Raw genomic sequence first — 20,716 nt, 5'->3', positions numbered from 1 at the left:
TGATCAGCCCAAAGACTTCCACTGAACTGGACTGATTTCAGTAAAGCCGTAATTAACTAGAATCGTAGCTATGCCTGTACAGTACATGCAATGCCTTCCCCAGTACTATAGTTAATCTCTGCCGAGCACGGGACAGGATATCAGAGATACTGTAAAGGAATTAAACCCTCAATTTCCCAATTTCCTTGGGCCCTATTGAAATCCCAGTCAAAACCACAAGAGAGGAGGCTACATTTCCCTTTCCCAAACATCCCTCTGTTGCTAAGAAGGAGCTGTCCTGCACTTATATGTGGCTGAGAATCTCTCACACCTTTAAGAGTGTTAAACGACCAAATGCTATTTATTTACATTGAGTTGGGGCGTCCATACACCTTAGGAGGCTTCACAATTTTCTGAGCTGAACTCACTGTCTTAGGGGCACACGCATCCCAGGCAGAGATCCTCATGTGTTGACAGAGCTCACACCCTGTCATCGCTTATAGTCACCTTGTGAAACTCGCATGCAAATCCCTGCCCCGGAGGGTTCCTTTTAAATACAAACCCCTGATTGGAGGAGCCTCAGACTCCCTCCAGACACAGAACTGCCCGGGCCTGGCTGCTGGGGACAGTTTGCACCTTCACTTAGGATGAACCTGCTACGGATTTTCCTGTTCATGCTGGTGGCCCCTTTAGGTACGTGGCTATTGGGGGTCAGGAGGGTTCCTTGATGCAGTGACTGCAGAATAGGCTCTGTTCAAATGAGCCTAAGGGAATTAGGTGCACGAATCCCAATGAAATTTAGTGGCAGTTCGGTGCCTCACTCCCTTAGGTTCGGTCTCGGGGTGTTTTATTTTCACATGTTCCCCGCTCCCAAGGGGTAGGGGCCTGGCTCACTGATTCATTTCTGTGTTTCCTTCCCAGGTGTCCTCTCCCAAGTGCAGCTGCGGGAAACGGGCCCGGGAGCGGTGAAACCCGGGGAGTCCCTGACACTCACTTGTACCATCTCCGGAGACTCGGTTTCTAGCACCAGCGCCACCTGGGACTGGATCCGGCAGCCCGCGGGGAAAGGGCTGGAATGGGTGGGACGCATTTACTACAGACCGAGTCAGTGGTACACGAACTACGCCAGTGGTCTGCAGAGTCGAACGACCATCACACAAGACACTTCCAAGAGCCAGTTCTCCCTGCAGCTCCGCTCGCTGACAGCCGCAGACACCGGCATCTATTACTGTGCCAGACACACAGTGACTCAGAGCAGAGCAGGGGCTGGCACAAAAAGGGGAAGCGGATTCTGGCCACTTAATTTTCACAGTTTGAACTGTAAGAGCTGAGAGTCTCCTCTCCCCCTTCCCATAACACTCCATGCAAAGGGGAGGCGGGTGAGGAATCTGAGCGAACTTCTTATGTATATTTGCACCAAGGTGATGCCACCAACAGGAGGATCATGAGCCCAGGGACACGCATCAACATTTACAGAAGTGCTAGCAGCCCTTATCCAGCAAAATGAAATATTCTGGCTCTTCCAAGGGCTTTTCGGGGAAACACACAAACAAACCCAGTCCTTCCCCACGGGATGGGAAAGAGAAATGCGGAAAGAGATAACAGGGGACTAAATGGAAAAATGAAGTTGACCTGGAAAGTTTTCCGGAGAACCTTTTTGAATCGAGCTGCTGAGGAGGATGGAGAGGTTGATGCTGATAATAATAGTAACAAAATAATAACAGATGGTGTTCAGATCAGATGCTGTACTAACACCAAGGAAACAAAGAACAGGAAATTGCACAAGGAAAGGGAGGAAGTGGGACAGGGGTCTCTGAGTAGCTCAGAATGACAGCAGGGTACAGTAATTAACAATAACTCAGCTGGCCCCAAGGATCAGAAATCTAACGTAAGTGCCAAAAAATCCCCTTTTGCAAAGAATTGCCAAATAGAAACGTCCACCGGGCGGACAATGTCCAGAATATGAGCCTGCGGCATTTCTTCCAAGGGCTCCTGGTAGAGAATACAGTGGGTATGATACCGAAAAGAAGGGGAGCAGGGATATTCTTAGACAATTACTGTCTAATGAAGGCAGCAGATAGAACGTCACTAACTCACGTGATTCACACACATTCATATCAGCCGAAAGACTCGCATTTCACTCCGCTGACTTGAATAAAGCCCTTAGTAACTAGACACATATCTAGGACTCTGCAGTACATATGGTGATTGTGCTGGAAGACAATAAATCTCTACCGAACACAGGATAGGATGGCAGAGAAGATTAAAACGCCCAATCCTGCAGGATTGCGACATTTGGGTTCCTAACTCCCATTCGGCTCTTTTACCAACCAAAACCACAATAGGAGAGTTCTCATTTCTCTTCTTAACACATTCCTTCATTCCTAAGAAGGCGCTGTCCTGTGCTTGCAATTGGCTCATCATTTCAAACACTTTCAGAATGTTAAATGACCAAACCCTAATTATTAAAAATGAATTTCGGCATACAATTACCCTAAGCGGTTTCGAAAATTTAATACAGACACCATTGCTGACCTGAACTCACTGTCTGAGGGGGACACGTGTCCCAGGGAGAGATCCCCATGTGTAGACAGAGCTCACGCCCTGTTAGCTCTCTGACCAAATTCAAACATTTCACTTGTAGCGGCTTTGGAAGGTAGTTCTCTCTATATAAACTCATGTCAGAGGCAGAAGGCGTGTTGCTGTCCAGTTGATTTCTAAGTGTGACTTTATTCCCAGGTTCCCGGTCGCAGATCCAGCTAATGAAGTCCGGAGAGGATGTGAAAAAGCCCGGAGACTCTCTCCGCCTCTCCTGCAAAGCCTCCGGGTTCGCCTTCAGTGATTACTGGATGGACTGGGCCCGTCAGACACCTGGGAAGGGATGTAGTGGGTTTCAGAAATTAGCAAGGGTGACAGTACTACAACTACTCCGACTGAGTGAAAGGCCGATTCACCATCTCCAGGGACAATCCCAATAACCTGCTGTGTCTGCAAATGACCGGCCTGAGACTCCAGGACACGGTTCGGCATTACACTGCTAGACGCACAGTGCAACCAGATATTTGCTGCTAACACAGAAACCCAGGCTGCAGATTGTCCCTTCTCCCGTCCGCCGCACAGGGACAGCAGTTGCACAAATCAGGCCGCCTGTGGCACAGGCAGGAGAACGAACTTCGTTCAAAACAAAGTGGTGTGTGTGGGGGGGGAGGTTCCTGCTGTAGTTCCCTGACAGTGTCACCCTTTGTTGCACCCAGCCGCGCTACGGCCTGCAGGGCAGAAACCATCGGATTCCCCCATAACCCCTGTGCAGCTGGGACTCCTGTTATCAGAGCCGCCCTCTCCCATGGTAGCAGGGGAACGTTCACTCTCCTCCCGGCCATGACTATCTCAGAGTCACAGGACAGTGGCTGTCACCCCGGAGAACCGAAGTGGGTGATGATGGGGCTGATACACAGCTCTTCGGAACCAATCAAAATTTTGCCTCTGATTTCATGAAGCTTTGGTTGGTGTGGCTTTAAGAAAGACATACACGGTGCGAGTAGATCCACAGCTGGAATCAATGATCACAGATCCACTGGAATCAGTACAGCTACCCCTATTTACAGCAGCTGAAGATCTGAACCTTTTATTCAAACAGTTACACACTCTAGTGAACACAGGGCAGCTATTTGTGCAGTGGGATTAAGGGGTCTAACTCCCTTAGGTTTCTTTGAAAATCTGAGTCTTTCATAGGAAGAGGCTCCATCTATACATTTAGGAATTGATAAGTATCCCCTTTACCAGGGGTGCTGGAACAATGTGTATTGTGGGGGTGCTGAAATCCATTGAACCAAACGGTAACCCTGGATATGATGGAAACTACTTCAAGGCAGGGGTTGTGGCAGGACCCCCCACCCCCATCCCCACCCCAGACTGCTAGTTCCAACAAGTCTGCCTTTCACAGTAGTATCTGTTCCCCGGGAAAGAATGAAAGGCACTAGGCTGGGGGTTCTGAACCCCCAGAACCATTCGCATCTCATAGAGACACCTAAAGAACCAACATCTCCCCCCCTCCTATATACCGTAACACACGCTCCCCCTTCATCTCCAGGGCAATGACTCTCTTGAGCTCTCTCAGAGGGTGGCATTACAGAAGCAGGTCTCTGGAAGGAGGGTGGTGATGGGAAAGCGGGACCGGGGGGTCAGGGGACATTCCTTCCAATTAAGGTGAAAGAGAAAGACACCAGGAGCCTTTTACTGAAAGGAGGGAGCAGCCGGGAAACAAACACTGGTGGTTTTTAGACTTTAAGGAGTGAAACTCTCTGATGTCACTTCCAGTCTGCGTAGGAAGTGAAGTTCTGCGCTGAAAGAAGAGCAAATGCAAGAGAGATTCCCCTTTAACAAGACAAGTTGCCCCAATAAATCAAGTAATGAATACATGCCCCATCTTTCTATTGAATCCAAGAGATGCCCTTGGAATGAGGTTACAGAGCCATCAGCAGCCATTGCTGAGCAGAATGGAAAACAACGCAAATCAGGGGCTGTGCAAACATATACAAAAGCTAAAAGGGGGGGCAATTTTTTTGTTTTGCTTGGGGCAGCAAAAAAGCTAGAGTCGGCCCTGGGTGCAGGCTAGGGGTCACCGGGGTCAGAGCGACCAGGGCTGGGGTCTTTGGCTGATGGCTGCAGCCCTGGGCTGCTCATTTTACTTTGGAGTCCATATGGGTGACCTGCCAGAGCATCCGGCTCTAGCAAGGATGGCTAGGCCATCCTCACACTGATTCCCACTGAGTGGCAGATTTTGTTACTGGGGCCCTGTGCTCAGCTTCATTTTTGCTCCCTTCATGGGACCCAGACAAGAAAAATAACATTCTCTCTTATCTCCCCTGCCACTCATTTTTCATTCTTTTTTCCTTCATCCTCCTCCTAAATTATAAGTAATTGGAAGTAAGTGAAAGTAAAGTGAAGAACCTTGATTGTTTTTGTAGCCTTACTTTTTTCACTGATCTCTTGAAAAGTGCTGTGTGTCTCAGTGGACCATTTAATGATCTTTCCAAATATTGTTTGTACCTTTAGCTAACTATGGTAAAGTGCTTTGGATACGAGTGCTTTATAAAAAGAAAAATATATTATAATAATCTTTCCTCGGTCCACCTGAATGGAGTTCTCGGACCCCAGTTTGAGAACTTCTGGTCTAGATGAAAGCTTGTGTTTGCATTATGCTAAAGTGAAAAATGCTTAAAAATAAATAGTATAGATGCATGAATGGAAAAATAAAATTTAACTTCCTCTGGAGAAATGTAGTCAATATGGAAAAAAAACCCAGATAGCATTTTTTCTACACTTTTTCTTTACAAAATCATCAATAATGTTCTCGTAAGTAATATTTTGTGAAGAGTCACTTTCCATTGTATCTAGCTAAACGACAGCTGGTGCACTGTCTATACTGGTGCTTGACAGCACTGAAGCTTGCTGTACCAGGGAGGTGTTTTTTCACACACTCCTGAGTGAGAAAGTTGCAGAGCTGCAAAGCACCAGACAAGTCCTAAGCCCTTGGCTGCACTTAGACTCATAGACTTTAGGGTCAGAAGGGACCAATGTGATCATCTAGTCTGACCTCCTGCACAAAGCAGGCCACAGAACCCCACCCATCCACTTCTATAACAAATCTCTAACCTATGTCCGAGTTATTGAAGTCTTCAAATTGTGGTTTGAAGACCTCAAGCTGCAGAGAATCCACCAGCAAGTGACCCATGCCCCATGCTGCAGAGGAAGGCGAAAAACCTCCAGGGCCTCTGCCAATCTGCCCGAGAAGAAAATTCCTTCCCGACCCCAAATATGGCGATCAGCTAAACCCTGAGCATGTGGGCAAGACTCACCAGCCAGCACTCAGGAAAGAATTCTCTGCAGTAATTCAGATCCCACCCCATCCAACATCCCATCACCGACCACTGGGCATACTTATCCACTGATAATCAAAGATCATTTGCCAAAATTAAGCTATCCCATCATACCATCCCTTCCATAAACTTATCAAGCTTAGTCTTAAAGCCAGATATGTCTTTTGCCCCTACTACTCCCCTTGGAAGGCTGCTCCAGAACTTCACTCCTCTAATCGTTAGAAACCTTCATCTAATTTCAAATCTAAACTTCCTAGTGTCCAGCTGTTGAAATCGTGGTGGAATTTTTCATGGGATGGAGACTCTGGAATAATTCCACTATGATTTCAACAGCTTCCACCTCACAATCAACCTCAGCCTGGACCAATCTACACGGGAGGTCCACTTCCTAGACACCACGGTGCAAATAAGTGATGGTCACATTACCACCACCCTATACCAAAAACCTACTGACTACTATGCCTACCTTCATGCCTCCAGCTTCCATCCCAGGCACATCACACGATCCATTGTCTACAGTCAAGCACTGAGGTACAACCACATCTGCTCTAACCCCTCAGACAGAGACCAACACCTATAAAATCTCCACCAAGCATTCTCAAAACTACAATACCCGCATGAGGAAATAAGGAAACAGATCAACAGAGCCAGACATGTACCCAGAAGCCTACTACTGCAAGACAAACCCAAGAAAGAAAACAACAGGACTCCACTGGCCATCACATACAGTCCCCAGCTAAAACCTCTCCAACCTATCATCAGGGATCTACAATCCATCCTGGACAATGATCCCACACTTTCACAGGCCTTGGGTGGCAGGCCAGTCCTCGCTCACAGGCAACCTGCCAACCTGAAACATATTCTTACCAGTAACTGCACACCGCACCATAGGAACTCTAGCTCAGGAACCAATCCATGCAACAAACCTCGATGCCAACTCTGCCCACATATCTACACCAGCGACACCATCACAGGACCTAACCAGATCAGCCACACCATCACCGGTTCATTCAGCTGCACGTCCACCAATGTAATATACGCCATCATATGCCACCAATGCCTCTCTGATATGTATATCGGCCAAACTGGACAGTAGCTATGGAAAAGGATAAACGGACACAAATCATATATCAGGAATGCAATATACAAAAATCTGTAGGAGAACACTTCAACCTCCCTGGCCACACTATAGCAGACCTTAAGGTGGCCATCCTGCAGCAAAAAAAAATTCAGGCCCAGACTTCAAAGAGAAACTGCTGAGCTTCAGTTCATCTGCAAATTTGACACCATCAGCTCAGGATTAAACAAAGACTGTGAATGGCTTGCCAGTTACAAAAGCAATTTCTCCTCCCTTGGTTTTCACACCTCAACTACTAGAACAGGGCCTCATCCTCCCTGATTGAACTACCTCATTATCTCTAGCTTGCCTGCATATATATACCTGCCCCTGGAAATTTCCACTACATGCATCTGACGAAGTGGGTATTCACCCACGAAAGCTCATGCTCCAAAACATCTCTTAGTCTATAAGGTGCCACAGGATTCTTTGCTGCTTTTACAGATCCAGACTAACATGGCTACCCCTCTGATACTGAACATAAGAATGGCCATACTGGGTCAAACCAAACGTCCATCCAGCCCAGTATCCTGTCTACCGATTTTGGCGAACTGGGAATGTTCTTAATGTTTGCTATGAATACTGTGTTGGTGCTTCAGTGTCCCCTATGCAGTTCTTAATATGTACGTGGTGGGATAAGGGTGTGTGATTGCTGCAGAGCAAAGGGCCAGTGCCCCTAAATGCCTGACACTCTGTCTCCTAGCAACTGATGGCCTGGGCCCCTCCCCTGCAAAGATGCCAGCTGAAGGTGTTGGAGACAAAGCGATCAGGTGACCTCCTGGCCCAGGAAAGGAGCTGAGCAGAGAGGAAGAGCTGGAGGGGAGTTGTTAGTCTGGAGCTGGCTGGGGTCGAGGAGTGAAGTGCAGACGTGGGGGTCTGGCTCACTGACCCCCAGAATCGACCCAGCCAAGGGGTCCCATTCGCTGTATCTACAAGCTCTGTTTTAGACCCTGTTCCTGTCATCGAATAAACCTCTGTTTTATTGGCTGGCTGAGAGTCACGTCTGACTGAAAAATGGGGGTGCAGGACCCTGTGGCTTCCCTAGGACCCCGCTGGGGTGGGCTCACTGTGGGAAGTGCACTGAGGGGCAGAGGATGCTGAATGCTCCAAGGAGAGACCCAGGAGGTGAAGACATGTGAGCTTCTTGCCCTGAACAAGTCAGCTCCAAGGGAGAGGAGGCTCCTCAAAGTCCTGACTTGTTTTTGTGGGGAGTTGCTCCAGAGCATTGCCCAGTGACTCTGTGACACTGATAATGGCCAATGTCAAGTGCCTGAGAGGGAGTGAACCTAAAAGGTAAAGATATAATGATCTCTGTCCTGTCATCCATCTCCACTCTCTGACAAACAGAGGCTAGGGACACCATTCCTTACCCATTCTGGGTAATAGCATTTAATGCACTTAACCTCCATACATTTATCTGTTTCCTAGAGACTGGCTCCATGGGGTCCCTCACAAACTGGAAACGGTTACTGTGGGTTTGTCTTTTAGTATAGCTTACGTACATACTCCATGAACCGAGCATTTGAGCTTGTTCCAGAATCTGGGATGAGCCTATGTTGTGAAAACTGAAATGCTCAAAATAGCACATGCATGTGAATCGACACAGGGTGCTAAAATTAAATTAACCCAGAGGGTCTCAAACTGGGAGCTAGGACCCCTCAGGGGGTCACAAGGTTATTATTGGGGGCTGCAAGCTGTTAGCCTCCACCTCAAACCCCACTTTGCCTGCAGCATTTATAATAGTGTTAAATCTATTTTAAAGTGTTTTCAATTTATAAGGAGGGGGTCACACTCAGAGGTTTGCTATGTGAAAGAGGTAAACAGGACAAAAGTTTGAGAACCACTGAATTAACCCTTCTGAAACCACAGGGAATGCGAGGGGGGAGGGGTCTCCCTTGGTAGGCTCGGGAAGGCGGTAGGTGGTGTAGGATATTGCTCTTCTCACGTGATCCCTCCCCCAGTGGCTAATTTTAAATGAAGCTACCCTCCCCTGACATGAATCTCCCCATGGCACTGAAATTAAAGCTAGACTATAATTTGGCATTTGAGAAGCGAAAGGGATGGGAGCCCTAATGGAAAAGCTAACAGCTTGGCTCTTCTGCAAGCCTCAAACTGCTGAATGAGCTTTAGGGTAGGGAAGGCTGTGCCTCCCAAACAGCCTGGCCCTGCCCCCGTCTGACCCCCGCCCCTCAGCCTGAGCTCCCAGCCCCGCCCCCTGACCAGGCGACGAGCTCAGGCCCCTGGAGCCAGGGCGCAGCGCTGTTCAGGAACGATCCTGGATGCGCTGAGGCTCCCGGTGAGGTCGGAGGCGGGGTCGGGCGCGGGCTGGGGCTGGCGCAGGGCCCGTTCCCTTGGGGTCCCCTGTGGAGCTCAGGGCCTGGCCCTCCCCTCTGGGCAGCTCTGGGGAAGGCTGCCTGCCTCTGCCCCCGCTGAGAGCCCCAGGGGCGTTGGGGAGCCCAGCTCAGCCGCGGCGCAGGGAAGAAGGCGCAGCTGCGCTCTGCTCTTTGGGCGGAGAAGCTGGGTTCTGCTTGGACTGCAAGGGACTGGCCTGGGGAATGGTGTACGACCACCGACGTCTGCCTCTGCCTTCCAGAATGTCCAAACCTGGATTTTCAGACGGCGCTCTTAGGAAGCTCCTCTCTTACAAGGAGCAGGATATGCAAATAGGAGTGACAGGTTCCTGTTTAAATCTGTCCCACTCTCTGCCCAGCCTGCAGCCGGAGACAGAGTCTGCAGCCTCCTGGGTCTGTGCAGTTACCTGCCAATAATCGGAAAACTTTCCCCTCAACAACGTGGAAAATGACACTTTGGCTTAATTTGGTTTTCTTTGGAGCGGCTTTGGAGGGTAATTTATCCCCTATTAATTCCCAGGAGGGGTCGGGTAGCGGGTATTGTTGCTGCTGCTATCGATGTGGTTGGTGTGTGACACTTCTGTTGGCTCACCCCTGCTGATGTACAAAGTGCCCAGCGTGGCTGGGTCTCCCCCTGTTCCCTCGTTATTTTCTGTTGAACCCGGGCCTGATGGCCGGTTTCCTACGATGATTGAGCTTTATTTCCAGTCTGCCCCCTTCCCCTTCTCCCCCAGGGACCCGCTCCCAGGTGGCTCTGACCCAGTCGGGGCCAGCGCTGAAGAAGCCCGGAGAGTCCCACACGCTGCCATGTGCCACCAGCGGGTTTGCTCTGAGCAGCGCCTGGAGGGACTGGGTCAGACAGGAGCCGGGAAAGGGGCTGGAGAGGCGAACAAGCACTACGGCTCCTCCATCCAGGGCCGATTCACCGCCTCCAAGGACAGCACCAGCTTCTCCCTGCACATGACCGGCCTGAGAGCGGAGGACACCGCCGTGTATCACTGTGCGAGAGACACAGTGAAGGGAAGCGAGTCTGAGCTCAGACACAAACCTCCCCCCGCAGTAACATGCAACGTGTCCGCCCCTGAGGGCGCTGCCGGCTCCCGACTGCCAGGGACAGGGGATGGGAGCAGCCCCGCGGAGGTCTCCCAGGCTATAAATAGTTTCACAACGGGGTTACTTCCCTCCCCTGGAATTCCTCTGAGCGTCAACCGCTGCCACTGAAATGTCTGTTGTCACCGTTTCTTCTTTTCCTAGCACACAGGTGAGAACAGAAAGGCACCACACTCACCCGTCTAGCCACAGAGGCGGCAAGTTATATGAGCCCCTGGCACAAGGGGCATTTTCCTAGGAGCAAAAAAATCTTGGATTAACAGAAGAAATAACCCCACAATATTTATTTTCTGCTTTAAATTATAGTACAAAGGGGGGAGTCAGTGAGAGAAGGGTGGGCGCAGAGTCCCCTTCTCCATTCCCCACCAGGGCGAGCAATGAGAAAACAGCACAGCCTTGGGGAGGAGACTGAAGAGGGGCTTTGGGGGTTGGAAAACATATTTTTTTTCAGCTCTGTACCTACATACACGGCTCGTTTGTACATGGAACTTGCAGGTGCCCTTTGACTTTGCCTTTTCGAAAGTCTCCGGGTTCCACTTCAGCGCTGGGTCCATCAGGCTCCTGGGAAGCGTCTGCAGTGGGTCTCCAGGGCGCAGTACACACGAAATTGTTCCCATTACACCGATTCAGCGAAAATGCGATTCCTTGTCTCCCGAGACAATCCCGGCAACCCTCTGTATTTACAGAGGAGCAGCAGGAAAGCGGAACACGCCGCCCGGTATCACCGTGTGAGACTAGACCAGAGTGACAAAGCCCGTCACCAAAACCGACAGCAGGTTAACATCGTGTTTGGCTCTTAAAATGGCCGAATTTAAGGGGTGGGGGGAAACAGCAATCAACCGCAATAGACAACTCAAAGGCACTGATTTGTGCTCCCTTTTATTTTACCGAATCCCCGTATGAATGGGGAGTGGAGTCTGAATGGGAACAGAAGTGTGAACACGAATATGAATATCAATTGTGAATATCAATCTCCCTTCAGTGCTGCCTGAAGCCTCGCCAGACACGGGCCCCTCGGACCGGACGTTACATGGCCCCTTTGCGCATGAGACGGGGCTCCAGAGCGGAGTCTCCCCTCGCCATATCACTTTACAATAAATAGCCCCTAAGTTCCTGGGTGAGGAAACACAGTCACTGCAGGGAGCTGGTCATTCCTCCCAGGGGTCCGAAAGTGTCAGGAGAATCCCAGCGCCCTGTGCCCGGCGCTGAACAGACACAGGACGGGACAGTCTGACTCCTGCACCCGGAGCCCTAGGGCGAGTCACTCAGATCACTGGCAGCAGGAGTGTGTGTCTCTTATAAAGCGGGGACATGCAAATGAGGGAGACACTTTCCTGTTTAAATCTGTGCCTCCCTCTGCCCAGGCTGCACCCGGAGACACAATCCACAGCCCCTGGGTCTGTGCAGTGACCAGCCAGTCCCCTGGGAACTTTCCCCTCCAGCACAAGGGAAAATGGGATTTTTGCTCCTTGTGATTTTCGCTGTAGCAGCTTTGGAAGGTATTTTCCTCCTCTGAATAACTGGCAGAGTTAGAAGAATATTGTGTTACCGCTGTTTTTATACCGATATTAAGGGCCTGTCTTTATTCCCAGGTGTCCGGTCCCAGGTGCAGCTGGTGGAGTCCGGAGGGGATGTGAAAAAGCCCGGAGACTCTCTCCGCCTCTCCTGCAAAGCCTCCGGGTTCACCTTCAGCAGCTACGCTATGAGCTGGGTCCGGCAGGCTCCCGGGAAGGGACTGGAATGGGTCGCTGCTATAAACTACGATGGGAGTAGTACATATTACCCTGATTCAGTCAAAGGCCGATTCACCATCTCCAGGGATAATCCCAAGAGTGAGCTGTATCTGCAAATGACCGGCCTGAAGCCCCAGGACACCGCCCGCTATTACTGCGCGAAAGACACAGTGAGGGGAAGCCGGGCTGAGCTCAGACAAAAACCTCTCCCTGCAGTAATCAGAGAAGCAGTTTGGTGCTGGGGGCGCCCAAGGCCTGTAAGTGACAATGAGATCAGTTCTGGGAAAGGGGCGAGCAGCAACAAACCCTTTTATTGTTATTATTATCCCTCTTCTTTGCTTTTACACAAGGTGAAGGAATTTATACACGTTCCCACAAAGCACAGAACATTCTTAGTTGGGTCCCTGCCTCTTTCTTTCCTCTCCATGGGACAAATTGTGAGCCCACACCCAACCTGCCTAGGAGTCACAGATCCATAGATATAAAGGCCAGAACGGAGCAGTGTGAGAAACTAGTCTGAGCTCCTGCATAACACAGGCCATGGAGCCTCAACCTGGTTATTCCGGTTCCATCTAGGCCCCTCTTCGCTTCACCGTGCTGGGATTCTGCTCAGTGTCACCCTGTCAGTGACAAATTCCAGCAGAAGGTTTGGGATCACTCAGCTTTTCGCACTAGACCCCCTCCCCCCAAGTTTCTTTGTGTCTTTGCTTTGTTTTCTGCTTCTTTGTCTGGTTAGTTGAATTATTTTCCACCTATGGTGGGTTTTCTGGCACAAAGAGCATTTTCCTAGGAGAAAAAAAATCCCTGGTTAAATAAATAAATGAACAACTCCTCCAAAATATTCATGTTCTGGTTTTAATAATAATACAAAACCGGGGGTCAATCAGAGAAAGTGGGGGGGGGGCTGCAGAGTCGCCTTCTCCCATCCACCACCAGGGGGAAGCAATGAGCAAACAGCGCAGCACAGCCTGAGGGACAAGACTGAAAGGGGCATTGGAGGTTGGAAAACATCATTTTTCTATTAGGTACCGACACAAATCGCTCGTTTGCACATAGGACCCGCAGGTGCACTTTGACTCCGCCTCGCTTGTAAAGTCTCCGGATTCAACTTCAGATTTCAGTGTCCTCTTCAGTCTTCAGTGCTGGGTCCCTCAGGCTCCTGGGCAGCGTCTGGAGCGGGTGTCCAGGGCGGAGCACTCAGGAAAGAGTTCACACTACACCGATTCAGCGAAAGGGCGATTCATTTTCTCCCGAGACAATCCCAGGGACCGGCTGGATTTACAAACGAGCAGCTGGAGACTCGAGGACACAACCCGGCTTTTAAAATGGCCAAAGCAAAGAAAAGACAGGAATCAACCCCAATAGTCAAAGTTCAGTCAAAGGCACCGATTTCTGTTTGTTTTTATTTTACAGAACGGAGAAGATGAAATAGTTAAAATTTGATTGAACTTACCGGGGACTGTATTAGCTCGTTTAATGTTCTATATTCCGTTATTACTGGCAGGAGTCATTGGTCTGACACTACCATGGCAGGAAATATAAACAGTGATGAACCACATAAAGCTGTGTGCCAAATGCCTCTGAAGAATGTTATCATTGATGGAGGCATCTATCTATCTATCTATCTATCTATCTATCTATCTATCTATCTATCTATCTATCTATCTATCTATCTATCTATCCCCATCCACCCCCGTTATCTAATCTATCTATCTATCCATCCCCATCCACCCCCGCTATCTAATCTATCTATCTATCCCCATCCACCCCGCTACCCATCTATCTATCTATCTAGAAAAGAGACGACTTGAAAAAGTGAAGAGGAAACTAGTTATTTACCCTTTTACCAACATACAAAAACCAGGGGAGTTAATACAAGATCGCATTCTAAGTGTCACGGATAATTTCAATGTAGCTGGTCAATGCTTGGAAGGAAGGAAAAGGAATTTCCATCCCAAAACCCTCCCAGTGGGATGGGAAATCTTCCCTCTTCAGCAGCTGGGACACGACTCCTCCCAGAACTGATCCCTCTGAATGGACGTCTGATGGCTCCTCTTCCCATGGGACAGGGCTCCAGAGCTGAGTCCCCTCCCCGCACATCACCCCACAATAGCCAGACCCTCAGTTTCTGTTCATTCCTCTCAGGGGTCCAAAAGTGTCCGGAGGACCCCCAGCACCCCGTGCCCAGTGCTGCATAGACACACAGTTTCCTGTTTAAATCTGTGCCTCTCTCTGCCCAGGCTGCACCCGGAGACACAATCCGCAGCCCCTGGGTCTCTGCAGTGACCAGCCAGTCCCTGAGAACTTTCCCTTCCAGGACCAGGGAAAATGAGGCTTTGGCTACGTTAAGATTTCATTGTAGCAGCTCTGGAAGGTATGTTGTCCCCTGGGTGCCCTGCAGAATATTGAGTTATTCATTGTAATGCCAATACGTTTTTAACATGCCTTTACTCCCAGGTGCCCGGTCGCAGGTCCAGCTAGTGGAGTCCGAAGGGGATGTGAAAAAGCCAGGAGACGCTCTTCGCCTCTCCTGCAAAGCCTCCGGGTTCACCATGAGCAGTTATCCTATGTATTGGATTCGCCAGGCTGCAAGGAAGGGACAGGAGTGGCTGGCCAGAGCGGCTGTCCAGGGTAGCACCTACTACTCTAATTCCGTGAAAGGGCCTTTCATCATCTCCAGAGACACCGCCAACAATCGGTGCTTTTGCAAATGAGCAGCCTTAGAATGGAGGACACCGCCCTGTATTATTGCATCACATTCTTGACCCCTCAACTTCCTCCCTCTCCCCTAAAAAAAGCCACCCTTGGAACTAGGACAAATACCTAACACTCTGATAACCTGACATTGGAGTTCGCTGGTCTGGGCCACTCACAGTTTGCAAGGCAATACAATCAGGACCAGCTCTAGGTTTTTTGGCACCCCAAGCAAAAAAAAATTTGGCTGCCCCCCATCCCAGCCCTGGGCTCCCACACTCACCCCTCTGCTGCCCCAGCCCTGGGCTCTCCCCCTCGCACATCCTCTGTCAACCCAGCCCTGGGCACCCCCATTCCCCCTCACAGTGCCCCCCACACACCTCCTGTTGCCCCAGCCGTGAGCTCTCCCCCCACCCACCTGCACCCTCCTTCCGCTGCAGCCCTGGGTCACTGGTAAATCGCTCCCAGGCTGGGTCATTCAGCAGGAATTTTGGATGTGCACAGAACACAGACAGGATTGGGTCCCATATGATTACAGAGCTGCAGTAAAGTGGAACAATTTTCAGCTGGTGTGATTGGAGGATCTCTGGATGCATATTATAAGACTGTTCTCCATAAATGAGTAAAAATTGAGGTGCCTTTATTATTCTTTTGTTCCACTCTTTCTTTCTATGGGGAATTTGACAATGCAGTATCATTGTCTTCCTTTTAAACAAACAAAGAATGGCTGTTGAAAATAGCAATTCCAGTCCTAATAACTACTGGGGAGCATTTCTTGCTCACTTTTATCCTGGTTTTCCTACAAGAAATTACAGTGGATCAGTATATTTGATTTGGGAGAAATGAAATAACAGCAGCCCAAACTGAGTTTGAGCACGCCTGAATTTTGAGGTGTTCAAATCTGGAAGGCAGGTGCTGGGAGGGGGGCGAGCTGTGGGCTCTGTGGGGGAGCACGGAAGCATGTATGCAGCAGCGTGTCTGGAGCTGCGCGGAGCCAGACATGCTGATCTGAGTGGCACGGTAAGGGGGATGGGGGTTTGAAGGGGTAGGAGGTCGTGGGGGGACAGTCAAGAGACAGGGAGCAGGGGGCTTGGATGGGGCGGAGGTTCGAGGGGGCAGTCAGGGGCAGGGAGAAGGGGGTGTTAGATGGGTCAGAGGTTCGGGGGGGCAGTCAGGGACAGGCTGTGCTTGGATAGGCATGGGAGTCCCAGGGGTTTGTCAGGGGACAGGTAGGGGGTGGGGTCCTTCGGGGAAGTTGGGGGGGTCTCAGGAGGGGGCAGTTGGGGACAAGGAGAAGGGAGGCTTAGATAGGAGGTGGGGTCCCAAGGGGCAGTTAGGGGCAGGGGTCCCTGGAGGCGGTGATCAGGGAGGGAGGGATTGGATGGGTTGGGGTCATGGTGGGCAGTCGGAGGGAGTGGATGGTGGCAGTGTCCTATTTTTTGAATGTTACAATATGGTCTCCTGTCATCCACAGTGCAACTCTCCACTCACAGCAGCTGCCGCATGAGGTTCCCCTCCTTCCTTTCTAGTTGGTAGTGGCCAAGGGAATGCTGGGAAATGTAGTTCTTTCCCTACTCCAGGGATGGCTCTACAGGCAGGGAGCTAACCAAGGAACTACAGCTCCCAGAGCCCCCTGTTGGTTCTCAGCTCCCATGCCGCCCCTGCAAATGGGCTGCCCGAACCAGGTGCTTGCTGTGCTGGTGCCTAGAGCCACCACTGCTGCAAACCCTTCCTAGCCTGAGCAATCCTTACCCCACAAATTGTTCCACCGGAGCCAGTGGGGTCAGTTCCATTAGTAGGGATGGCAAGATCTTAAAGAGAACTAGACCCTGCAGATGTTTCTCTGGTCCAGCCCCGGGCTCTGTTCCCAGCACCTGAGCTCCTTCTACCTTTCCATGTGCCCAGCTTCTCTTTTTACCTGGCAATTGTACAGTAAACCCCGTGAATCTCAAGTAAATCCACAGGCTGGTGCTCTTTTCCTTGCAACACCCGAAAGCCTCAGCTCCTGGACAGAGGATGGCAGGAATGCTGCCCCTCGAAATGTACAACCTCAAGCACGTGCTTGTTTTGCTGATACCTAGAGCTGATCCTGGGGAAGAGGAGAGCACAGAGGGGCTAGCACAGATGTGTCAGCCAATGCAGGGTCCCTTCACTGAGATACCTTGTAACCGCGATGGTTTATAATGTCAGAAGGCAGTGAGGCACCTGAGGAGAGAGATCAAACAGCTGGTTTGTGGCTCTCCAGAGTGAAGTTCAGTATAACAGTTAGCAGGACCAGCTCTAGGCACCAGCAAACCAAGTAGGTGCTTGGAGTGGCACAGTTCCAGACGCAGCATTCCGGGAGGTTTTTGTTTGTTTGTTTGTTTTTTGCTTTGGCAGTTGCACTCTCGGAGGTTTTTGATATGTTTTGTTTTTGTTTTTTTGCTTTGGGCAGCAAAAACCCTAGAGCCGATCCTGAAAATCTGCCTCCCCCATGGCTGTGCAGTTACCAGCCAATCCCCTGAGAACTCCCCCAGCACCCGGGGTGAATAAAAGCCTGCCGTCAGTTTGTAACCCTATAATTCACAGCCAATGTCACCCATTGCTACGCCAAGACCCCATGGGCCTGTGATGCAGAGACCACTCAGTTCCTGAAGAAACCCCGCTCAGCTACTACTGGAAATATGGGGCAGGGCTGGGAGTTTCAAAGGGGCCTTATGGATAAAGGAACTCACTTCACACTTGTCAATCACAGTCCAGAATTTCTGCTGCTGTCAGGATGGGACTAAAGATCCAGCTGGCAACGTAGGTCCAGCAATTTAATATAGAGACCGTGGAGATAAAGAACTTAACAAGCAGCCCTTATTTCCAAGGAACTCCCAAGTGTTGGCACTGAGGGCAGTGGCTAGTAAGGGTACAGGGAGGAAGCCTGATAGGGCTTATTGGGATCATGCAGAGAGAAGCAACACCTCCATAAGAGAGGTGTCAACTGAAGTTATCAGGCTCAGAGAGCGCAGGGCTGGTGGCCTTCTCTGGTTGCTGCTTGCCTGGGGTCCTCATTCATCTTTGGATACATCTGCTCTCGGGCTGATGCGCCCCACCATGACAAGCGAGAACAGAACACTGTATAGGCAGTGAAACGATGAATCCCAAGCTCTCAAAAGAATATCAGAAACACAGAAAGGGATGTCTGGGGAAGGGTGGGGGGAATCAGGGAGCTGAGCGCTCTCATCTTCTTTTGCTTTGAACTGGACATCAACAAACACCTTTCAGATATCAGTTCTTGCCTGCCCCTGTAAATGTGGGGACTGGTGAGAATGCAGAAAGCCTGTCAGAGAGGGGCTCCTTCCAGGCCCCGCAGGCAAACCCTGGCAGCGATTAAAGACACTTCCCTGACTGCGAAGAGGAAAGTCATGTCTGCTTCAGGGGTGGGCCTGTAGACAGAGCATACACTATTTAGCTGCTGGGGCAACACCAAAGAGTGAGAGTCTGTTAAACCCTTGAGGAGTTCAAATATTTTTTCCTCCTATAATGGGACTCGATCCTACTCAGATCCCCAGACTAATATAGGAGACCATAAGAAAGGCTAGACTGGGTCAGACCAAGGGTCCCTCTAGCCCAGTATCCTGTCTCCTGACAGTGGCCAGTGCCAGATGCCCCAGAGGGAATGAACAGAACGGGCAGTTATCCAGTGATTCACTGGAAGGAGTTTTATCTGTTAAAAGGAGGAAGATACACAAATAAGGGTGAGAGTTTCCTGCTTAATTCTCTCTCTGCAGGGCTGCATACACAGCCCCCTGTCTGTGCAGTTACCAACCAATCCATCAGAGACCTTTTCCCTTCCACATCAGAGAAAATGAATCTTTGGCTCCCTTTAGCTTTCATTGCAGCAGCTTTGGAAGGTATTTTCTCCCTCTGTATGAGTAGGGGAGTCAGCGGAATGTTGTGTTATTGGCAATTCACATAGACATGATTTTAATACCCTCTTGTTCCCAGATGTCCTGTGACACGTCCAGCTGCTGGAGTCCGGCGGGGATGTGAAAAAGCCTGGAGACTCCCTCAGACTGACCTGTACCACCTCAGGGTTCAACATAGACAGCTACTGGATGCACTGGGTCCGCCAGGCTCCTGGGCAGGGGCTGGAGTGGGTATCAGCAATTCTGGGAGCAACCATCTATTACAGAAGTTCAGTGAAAGGATGATCCACCACTTCTACACACAATTATATACCTGCACGTGACCAGCCTGAAAGCCAAGGACACCGCCTTGTATCACTATGTCAGAGAAAGACACTGTGAGGTGAAGCTGGGCTGAGCTCAGACAAAAACCTCCCATTGTGGTCAGCAGGGGAAGTCCCAGCTGGTTTCACACTGACAGTCCGGGCGCTGGGCTCTCACAGGAGACAACAGTGTGTTCCCTTAGAAATGGTTAAAATGTACTCAGCTCTTCAGCCAAGTCTAGGGCCACACACAGCAGAGATCTCAAGGCCTGCATCTCCTCCCTGGAATAGGGGAGTGACATGCTGGGTCCCATAAACCTTTATACACTTCATAATAGATTCTATTGAGCCAAAGGAAGGGCCAAAATTTCCCCATGTGAACCCCCATTTTCTGTCTGCTGGGAAAAAACAGGATAAAGAAAAACATGGACCAGGACAACCATCAAAGAGGAGAGGCCTGCTCCCCAAAACACTATTGATCAGTGCCATAGAGCTGAGTAATTTCTGGTTAAAAGGTTATTAAATAGGTTATGGAATTATCTGACTCCCTTGCCACCCATTGTCTCATTTCTCATGGCCTGAGGCTGTTCATGAGCCATAGCACACAGGACTTAGTGACTTCCGGAGATCCCTTTCCAGTCCTACTTGTCTGTGATTTTATGATCCGTTTATTGATTGATCCATCACTGATGGATACTACTCCCCCCCCCAGAGCTCAGAACTCAAGCTGGAGACAGTGTCTCTTATATTTACAGGTGTCTAACCAAATACCCACTTTAAAAACCTGCCATGCCTCTTGTGATAAATGGGGGGGCTGAGGTAGTTCCCTTTTATGGACACTGAGCCAGTCAGTTAGCTATAAAATCCTTCCTAGCAGCTGTTCTCTACTTGCTTTACCTGTAAAGGGTTGAAAAGTCTCACTGCTATGCATAGGTAAAAGGAAGTGAATGGGCACCTGGCCAAAAGAGCCAATGGGAAGGCTGGAACTTTTTTTAATTGATTAAAAAAACCTCCCCCTTTGTCTGTCTGTCTTTTATTCTTTTGACTGGACAGGCAGAGAGGGCAGCAGCTATGCGGTAAGAAGCGTGGGGCCAGGTGTGAAAAATCATCAGTATCATACCAAGAAACTATTCATTCAAAACTCCAGATGTGTAAGTAGATCAGGAAATGTCTAGGAAGATGTGATTAGATTTGTTTCTTTTTATTTCTCTATGGCTTGTGGATTCCTCTGTGCTAACCCCAGGTGTTTTTTGTTTTGCTTGGTAACATTTAAGATGGACCCCAGGAAAGCTAATCTTGGTGTTTAATCTTTGCTGCTGCTCTTTTAAAATCTAGCAATAGCCTGAGTTTCCAGATGTGTTGTAAACAAGACAGGAGAAGTCTTTCTTCTGCTCTACTCTGCCCTGGTTAGGCCTCAACTGGAGTATTGTGTCCAGTTCTGGGCACCGCATTTCAAGAAAGATGTGGAGAAATTGGAGAGGGTCCAGAGTAGAACACCAAGAATGATTAAAGGTCTTGAGAACATGACCTATGAAGGAAGGCTGAAAGAACTGGGTTTATTTAGTTTGGAAAAGAGAAGAATGAGAGGGGACATGATAGCAGTTTTCAGGTATCTAAAAGGGTATCATCAGGAGGAGGGAGAAAACTTGTTCACC

At 49.8% G+C, this 20,716-nt stretch overlaps 2 gene segments (V, D, J or C); both read left to right on the top strand.

Annotated features, from left to right (window-relative positions):
• Nucleotides 1–568: 568 nt before the first annotated feature.
• LOC115642227 lies at nt 569–3,278 on the top strand. The segment is given in 4 exon segments: nt 569–672; nt 901–1,299; nt 2,719–2,837; nt 3,234–3,278. Coding segments are annotated over 4 exon segments (609 nt in total).
• An 8,474-nt stretch (nt 3,279–11,752) lies between these two features.
• Nucleotides 11,753–14,883, top strand: LOC115642226. The segment is given in 3 exon segments: nt 11,753–11,935; nt 12,029–12,384; nt 14,641–14,883. Coding segments are annotated over 3 exon segments (645 nt in total).
• The last annotated feature ends 5,833 nt before the right edge of the window (nt 14,884–20,716 follow it).

The sequence above is a fragment of the Gopherus evgoodei genome, unplaced genomic scaffold (assembly GCF_007399415.2).
Source record: "Gopherus evgoodei ecotype Sinaloan lineage unplaced genomic scaffold, rGopEvg1_v1.p scaffold_39_arrow_ctg1, whole genome shotgun sequence".
NCBI classification, from domain to species: Eukaryota; Metazoa; Chordata; order Testudines; family Testudinidae; genus Gopherus; species Gopherus evgoodei.
This window is presented reverse-complemented; position numbering and strand designations above follow the sequence as displayed.